Source organism: Anser anser (assembly GCF_964211835.1).
Source record: "Anser anser genome assembly, chromosome: 6".
NCBI classification, from domain to species: Eukaryota; Metazoa; Chordata; class Aves; order Anseriformes; family Anatidae; genus Anser; species Anser anser.
Genome location: NC_139726.1, coordinates 10,556,669 through 10,564,170, shown reverse-complemented (window position 1 = coordinate 10,564,170; position 7,502 = coordinate 10,556,669). Strand labels below are relative to the sequence as shown.

General features: G+C 69.1%; 2 protein-coding genes across 3 annotated transcripts in view; one reads left to right on the top strand and one right to left on the bottom strand.

Moving 5' to 3' along the window:
- RUFY4 (RUN and FYVE domain containing 4) overlaps nucleotides 1-3,721 on the top strand; it is an 8,299-nt gene extending 4,578 nt beyond the window's left edge. The window contains exons 8-12 of the mRNA XM_083840631.1: nucleotides 3-518; nucleotides 599-705; nucleotides 1,227-1,373; nucleotides 1,795-1,926; nucleotides 2,018-3,721. Of these exons, the coding sequence (XP_083696757.1) occupies nucleotides 3-518; nucleotides 599-705; nucleotides 1,227-1,373; nucleotides 1,795-1,926; nucleotides 2,018-2,120 (1,005 nt within the window). The 3' untranslated portion in view covers nucleotides 2,121-3,721. The remainder of the gene's footprint in view (nucleotides 1-2; nucleotides 519-598; nucleotides 706-1,226; nucleotides 1,374-1,794; nucleotides 1,927-2,017) is intronic.
- LOC310901269 (C-X-C chemokine receptor type 2-like) lies at nucleotides 3,355-7,287 on the bottom strand. 2 transcript variants are annotated; one of them, XM_083840558.1, is made up of 2 exons: nucleotides 6,002-7,287; nucleotides 3,355-4,828 (listed from the first exon to the last, which is right to left on the bottom strand). In XM_083840558.1, the coding sequence occupies exon 2, from the start codon at nucleotides 4,821-4,823 to the stop codon at nucleotides 3,753-3,755; it is 1,071 nt and encodes a 356-aa protein (XP_083696684.1). In that variant the 5' UTR covers nucleotides 4,824-4,828; nucleotides 6,002-7,287; the 3' UTR covers nucleotides 3,355-3,752. The 2 variants fall into 2 exon arrangements, with proteins under 2 accessions (XP_083696684.1, XP_083696685.1); XM_083840559.1 differs by lacking the exon at nucleotides 6,002-7,287 and adding an exon at nucleotides 5,156-5,758.
- Nucleotides 7,288-7,502: the final 215 nt, after the last annotated feature.

Here is a 7,502-nt window from a genome sequence, read left to right as displayed (position 1 = left end):
AGGCATCGCCGCTGGTGTCCCGGCTGCGTGCCGAGCTGTGCCGGCAGGAGGAGGCGGCGCGGGCGCTGGCGGCCCGGCTGGCGCGGGAGAAGCGGCGGCACCGGCAGCGGGAGGAGAGCAGCGCCCGGCAGGCCCGGCTGCGGGAGCGCGAGGCCGAGGCGCTGCGGGAGACCAACGTCTTCCTCAGCCGGGCGCTGGCCGAAACGGGGGGCCCACAGGCGCTGGCACAGGTGCAGGAGGAGGCCCGGAGGTGGCAGGAGGTGGCGGAGGAGCGGGGCGCCCGCCTGGCCGAGGCGCTGGGGGAGGCGGCGGCGTTGGCCTCGCGCCTGCAGGACTGCCAGGCCACGCTGGAGGCGGGGGGACAGACAGACGCCCCGAAGGACGCAGGCACCCCAGCCGAGGTGGCCGCGCTCGAGGAGGTGCTGCGGCGGGCGCTGGAGCTCGCCCGCGGTCCCCAGGACCCCACGATGGACGGCCAGGGAGAGGGGGACCCCGGCACGGCCGCTGACATGGCGATGGTACGGGCAAGCTGGGGGTGCCCCGCTGCAGGGTGGGGGGCCGGGGAGGGGGTCAGGGCTGAGCCCCGCTTGTCCCGCAGCGCCTGGCAGCCCTGGCCACAGCGGCGCAGGAGGAGGCTCGGCAGAGCCAGCGGCAGCTCCAGGCCCAGCGGGAGGAGGTGGCACAGCTGCAGGAGCAGCTCGGCAGGTGGGGAGGGGACACGCCGTGGGGGCCCCCGGCCCTACAAGCACACGGGCACGTGGGAGGGGTGACCCCTGGTGCTCCACTGCAGATCTGGGGAGCAGAGCCTGGGGAAGGGCAGGGAGAGGGGGGGTTTGGGGAGGGAGGGTGGAATCTGGCTGGGGATCGACGGGGAGGTGGGGGGATGGATGGTGGATGGGTGGGATGATGGAGGAACGGATTTGGGGTGGGGGAGGTAAGGACGGATGTGGGGTGAGAGAGGGACGGGCGGGGGGCTGGAGGGATGGATTTGGGGTGATCGGATGGATGGGCGGGCAGAGGGACGGAGGGATGGGAGCGGGGAGGGACGGATGGACGTCTCGACGCGTGGATGTGATGACCTTGTGGACGGCGAGGCAGCCGTGGGGACGGGGAGCTGGCTGGCTTTGGGAAGGGCCGGAGAGATGGCCACCCGGGGACGGGAGGACCTTCTCCCCACGGCCACCCCGGGGCTGGGCTCAGAGGCGCCGTGCCCGCCCCCGTGCCAGGGCCCGGCAGGACGGGGAGCGCTGGGCAGCGGCCCTGCAGCGGGCGCAGCGGGAGACGCTGGAGCGGGAGGCCACGCGCGGCGCGGAGCAGGCGCGGCAGCAGGAGCTCATCCGTGACATGAAGGGGCGGCTGCTGGAGCTGCTGCGGTGAGACACGGCGCCCGCAGCCCTCTCGCCCTCACGGACGCACAAATGCTCCCAAATCCCTTCGCCCAGAGGAGGGCACCAGAGCCCAGGGAAACCCCACTCGCCACCTTGGGGTGCCCGCCTCTCGCGCCTCCCTTGGGTGCCCGTCTATGGGAGCCCATTTTGGGTGCCCACCTTGGGTCTCCCACACCCGCCCATGCCCTCGGACCCCCCCCTACACTGCGGGGACAGCAGCAGCGACGCTGCCACACGTGGGTTATGGCACAAACCTGGGCACAACCCCGGGCACGACAGCTGCGGAGGGGCTGTTGCACGGACCCCGTCACGCGCACGGGCACACGCACGCACACACGACCAGCCCGTGGCGGCCCTGCGCCCCGCTGGGGGTGACGTGTCCCCCTTCCATGTCCCAACCCCGCAGGGAGAAGGACGCCCTGTGGCAGAAGACGGAGGGCATCGATGCTCCAGCACCCAGCCCGGCGCCCCGCGATGCAGGTCTGTGCGCCCGCTGCCACAAGGATTTCCGCCTCCTGTCCCGGAGATACAGCTGCAGGTGGGCTCCCGGGGACACCGGGGGGACATGGGGATGTGGGGACACCGCGCCAGGGTGGCACGGCCCTCACCGCACACCCACCTCTTGGCAGGCTGTGCCAGGGCAAGGTGTGCCACGCGTGCTCCGTGGACGTGGGCAAGCAGGGGCGCTGCTGCCTGCTCTGCTACCAGCAGAGGCACCCGGCGGCTACGTGAGTGCCGACGGGGGTCTGTCCTGAGGGGGTCTGTCCTGCTGCGCCTGGGGCACGGGGCCTGCGGGCAGGTCCTGACACCCCAGGTGCTGGGGCTGAGATGTTCTCCGCATGGCCGGCCCGTGGAGAGGGAAACAACCCAGTCCTGCCATCCCAGCGCCTCCAGTGTCGTCTGTCCGCCGTCAGCCTGGCCGGGTGTGGGCAGGGGGATGATGGCACGGGGACGTCTGAGCCCTCCCCGGGGGGACCGTCCTTTAGCGGGGTGTCCCAGCTGAGGCCAGGCTTTGCCCCGTCCCGACGCAGGGGGGAGAGGGCTCTTAGCCAACAGCCCCGGTTTCCTGCCGGGCTGCAAGGCACCGCTTGGGCAAGAGCTTTCCCAGACACAAAGGTGATGGGCCGGCCCTGCCGAGCTGCCCCGCTGCCCCTGCCAGCCCCGAATCCCCCGGACTCCCCGCCTGGGTGCAGGGAACCCCCGTGCCCTGTCCCCAGCCGTCCCCCCGTCCTGCACACCCGCCGATGCCCCCACGATTAAGGGCCCCTGGGATTAAGGACCCCCAGGAGCTTGGAGCAGGGGTGACAGAGGAACAATGTGGGACCCTCCTGGAGAGACCCTGGGGCTGGCACCGTGACGCTGGGCCCACCCAGGGTGGCAGGCGGGACCCCAGCAGGGTCACAGCCCCCTCCTCGCTCCGGTGCCAGCCCCGGTTGCCCAAGCTGGGGCGGAAACGCTCCCTCCACCCCGTGTAGGTTGTGTAAGGCCAGGTTCCCGGCTCCTTGCACAATGATGAGCCCGCACCGCAGCACCAGAGGGACACGGGGTGGGTGCCCCAGGAGCTGCCACCCTCAGGGGGAGCAGGGGGGACAGGGCAGGCTCGGTGTCACCAAGCGCAGGGAAGGGTCACAGAGGGATCTTGCAGCGATTTGCTTCGTTTGCGCTCAGACAGGCGTCGGGGAGGGAGCGGCGGGGCCTTGTCCCCAGCCCCTGGGACGGAGGTGACACGGAGACCCCGAGCTGGGCAAGGGCCAGGGCTTGTCTCGGCGGCTGCACGGAGCAAGACCAGGTTTTGGGTCCCCTCTGGGGACGTGCGGGACGCAAACCTTCCACAACTGCCTCTTGGGTAACGGCACTTTCCTGCACCCGCTGTCCCCAGGAAGCTCCCTGGATGTGCGGCACGGCGGGGACGTGCCCCGGCCCCCTCCCGCCACCCTCCCCCCGGCCAACAGGAGCCACACATGGGTGACAAACCCACCACCTCCTTTATTGCTGGGCGGCCAGCGGCCACCGCTGTCACACGGGGGCCACGGGTTGCCCAAAGTTCCCAGGCTCCGTCCCGGTGTGCGGGGAGGGCGGGCAGCGCCTGGGGTCCCCCCATGCTGATGTGCGGTGGCCTCACGCCTCACCACGGCGTCACGGTGCCACCGGGGCTCAGAGTCACCCCGCTGCGACCCTCCCAGCTGCACAGCGCCGCGCACACGGGTGGCCACACGCAAGCCCCGCCACCGGCAGCCCCCGGTGACGGCCACCCGGCTGCCCTGGGGGGGCCGTGCCTGCTTCCCGAGGCTGCGTTTCGGGGCGCCGGGTGAGGATGCTGAGGTGCTCGGGGTGCCTGCGTCAGGCTTGGGGGATCCGCGGGGCTCAGAGGGTGGTGGAGGTGTTGCCGGAGGTGGAGGCGTAGGAGGTGCGGCCGTAGCGGGCCACGGCGTCCTTGCTGATGAGGCCGCGCTGCGCCAGGATCTTGAGGAAGCTGTTGCGGAACTTCTGCCCGATGAAGGCGTAGATGATGGGGTTGAGGCAGCTGTGGGCGAAGCCCAGCACCTGCGTGACGGAGAGGGCCGTGTCGATGTGGTTCCTGCGCTCGCAGGTCTCGGCGATGGCCCGCGTCCTCATGAGGGTGTCGCTCACCAGCGTGATGTTGTAGGGCAGCCAGCAGACGAGGAAGACCAGCACCACGGCCAGGATGACCTTCATGGCCCGCTGCCTCTGGGCGTTCTTGGTCTGCAGGAGGGTGTGCACGGTGACGCCGTAGCAGAAGAGCATGACCAGGAGGGGCAGGGCGAAGCCGAAGGTCTGCGGCAGCACCCGCAGCACCACGCGCCACTTGGCCGTGTCCTCGCCGCGGATGCGCTCGTAGCACACGGTGCCGTTGCTGGGCGAGACGAAGGCCTCGCGGAAGAGCAGCACGGGCAGGGAGAGCAGCACGGAGAAGACCCAGATGGCCATGCAGACGAACTTCACCCAGTGCCTCTTCTCGGTGGCGGCGCGGGTGGCGTAGACGATGGCCAGGTAGCGGTCCACGCTGATGCAGGCCAGCAGCAGGATGCCGCTGTAGAAGTTGGCCTCCTGCAGCACCGAGATGGCCTTGCACATCACCGTGCCGAAAACCCACTCGTGGGCCCGGTAGGCGGCCCAGAGGGGCAGGGTGAGGGCGAAGAGCAGGTCGGCCACGGCCAGGTTGAGCAGGTAGACGTCGGTGACGGAGCGGTTCGTGTGGCTGGAGGTGACCACCAGCACCACCAGCCCGTTGCCCACCACGCTGAGGATGAAGACGAGGCAGTAGATGAAGACCACCAGGTACTTGTTGAGGACGGAGCCGTCGGGCCGGCACGGGGACGAGGAGATGACGGCGTCGGGCAGGGCCGTGCTGTAGTCATAGGTGTAGTTGTAGAGTAAATCCGAGAGGTCCCCGTTGAAGGAGATGGTGTCCATCCCGCCTGTGAGGCACAGAGCACCATCAGCATGGCAGGGAGCGCGGCGTGGGCCAGCAGCACCCCCAGGACCTCCATCCCTGGGGGTCTCCCTGGCCAGCAGGCAGCCCCCGCCACCTCTCTGTGCCCCCACGTCCCCTCTGTGCCAGGCACAGGGCGCCTGGCCGCTGTCCCTAACATGCCCCCCCCGGCACAACACCCCCCGTCTGCCCCACCTCATCCCAGCCCTGCCCCTCCGTGTCCCCTCCACGTCCATCCCCAAGGAGGAGGGGGGTCCCTGGCCACTTCTCGTCCCCTGCAGGGGACCCCCGGCCCCTCCAGCATCCCCAAGACCTCGGTTTTGGGGGCATCCTCGGAGCTGTTTGGGGACCCCGGGGCACCCCCGGCTCCCCCACCCATCCCCTGAGCATCGGGCGGGTTCGGTGGCGGTTTCACCCCCCTTCTCCCCACCGGTCCTGTCCCCGTGAGAGGTTTCACCCCCCGGACGGAAAGATGTGTCACCCTTTGCAGGCGGTTTTGGAAAGATTTCACGCCTCTGGCTTTCCTGTTCCTCCGCCGCCGCGCATCCCCGCGGCCCCGCGATGGGGAAATGGCAGGTGGCGGCTGCCGCTCGTGTCCCGGCCCTTGGGGACACCTCCGCGCCCTGCCCCTGCCTCCCTGAACGCCACCGGGCTCCGGCCTTACCCCGCCACGGGCCGGGACCTTTTCGCCGCCCCTTTTTCGCGCCCCAACCTTTCCTCGGTGCTGCCACGGCTCCTGGTGCTGCCGAGCGCCAGGGCTGGGGCCTGAACCCCGACGCCCTCCCCGGGAGCAACCTTCCCCTCCCGGCCGGAGGGGATTTCCCCCCAAATCCATCTCCCGCACTGGCTCCCCCGAGCCGTCCCCGCTTCCCCTCACCCTATTTTTGGCTTCCACAATCCCTGCAGTTCCTCTGCGTCCCCCCCCCCCCCCCCGAAGAGGCGAATTTCCCCCCGCAGAAGGGGAAGCCCCCCGGTTCCCCTCCCGACCCCACGGGCGCAACCTCCTGGGGACACCGGGGTCCCCCTTGGCGAGGGGGGGGGTTCACCCCCACCGGGACCCCTCGTGGAGCCCAGGGTGCCCCCTCCCCGCGCCCCCTTCCCCACACGAGGAGCGGGGTGCCCCCGTCCCGCCCCGAAGCCGAGCACCCCGCGGACTCACCCTCTGTCAGCTGCCTCCTCCGGACCCCCAAATCTTCTTCCCTTCCCAGCCGCGCTGGAAAGATTTCCCCGAGCCTTCCCCCTCCGCAACCCCGGCTGCGGGCCGCCACGGGCACGTTCTCAGCCGTCACCCCGAAAACCGAATTTGGGGGCACCCAGGGAGCGTGGGGCCGGGGACCCTCCGCCAGCGGGTCCCTCACCTGTGCCGGCCGCCCCGGTCCCCGAGGCGCCGCTTTATGCTGCCCCGGGAGGAAGCGAGGTTGCAAAACCTCCTGCACGAAGGGGAAGTGGCATCCTCCCCGGCCCCCCCTGCGCCCCCAGCCCGGGGCACCCCCCCCCCCGCCTGGGATTTTGGGGCACCCCTTGGGCTCCCACGCGTCCCCTTGGGGTGCGCCGATGGCCTGGGGACACCCCCCCCCCCGCCCATCTGGGGTACCCCCCTCACCCCATTTGCAGGCACCCCACAGCTCCAGGGAGCCTTCGCAGCCCCCCTGGGGTATCCCTGCTCCCCGGGGCACCCCCACGCTTTTGGGGACCCCCGTCCGCGTGGGGCACCCCTGAGTCACCCCAGTGCTCCCTGGGGGCACCCTACACCTTTGGGACCATGCCGAGGGCAGGACACCCCTTTTCCTGGCAGGCCCCCCACATCCCTGGAGCACCCCACTCCTCTGTGGACCCCCATACTCTGGGGCAGCCCTATATTCCCTGGGGCACCCCTAAATTCTCTGGGGCTCCCCTAAATTCCATGGGGCACCCCTAAATGCAATGGGGCTTCCCTATTCTCCCTGGGACACCCCTATATTCCCTGGGACACCCCTAAATTCCCTAGGACACCGTTAATTCCCTGGAGCACCCCTATTTCCCTGAGATACCCCTATATTCTTTGGGGCTCCCCTAAATACTCTGGGGCTCCCCTAATTCCCTGTGGCTCCCCCATATCTCCCTGGGGCACCTATAATTCCCTGAGGCTCCCCTAAATTCCCTGGGACACCCCTAATTCCATGGGGCCCCCCTATATTCCCAGGGACACCCCTACATTCCCCGGGACACCCCTAATTCCCTGGAGCACCCCTAATACCTCAGGACACCCCTATATTCCCTGGGGCTCCCCTAAATTCCCTGTGGCACCCCTAAATTCCCTAGGAAACCCCTAATAAATTGGGACACCGCTAATTCCCTGGGACACCCCTAATTCCCTGGGGCACCCCTAATTCCCAGGGACACCCCTAATTCCCATGGACACCCCTAAATCCCTAGGGCACCCCTAATTCCCTGGGGCACCCCTAAATCCCTAGGGCACCCCTAATTCCCTGGGACACCCCTAATTCCCTGGGGCACCCCTAAATTCCTAGGGACACCCCTAATTCCCATGGACACCCCTAAATCCCTAGGGCACCCCTAATTCCCTGGGGCACCCCTATATTCCTTGGGGTTCCCCTAAATTCCCTGGGGACCCCCTATATTCCCTAGGAGACCCCCAATTCCCAGGGACACCCCTAAAT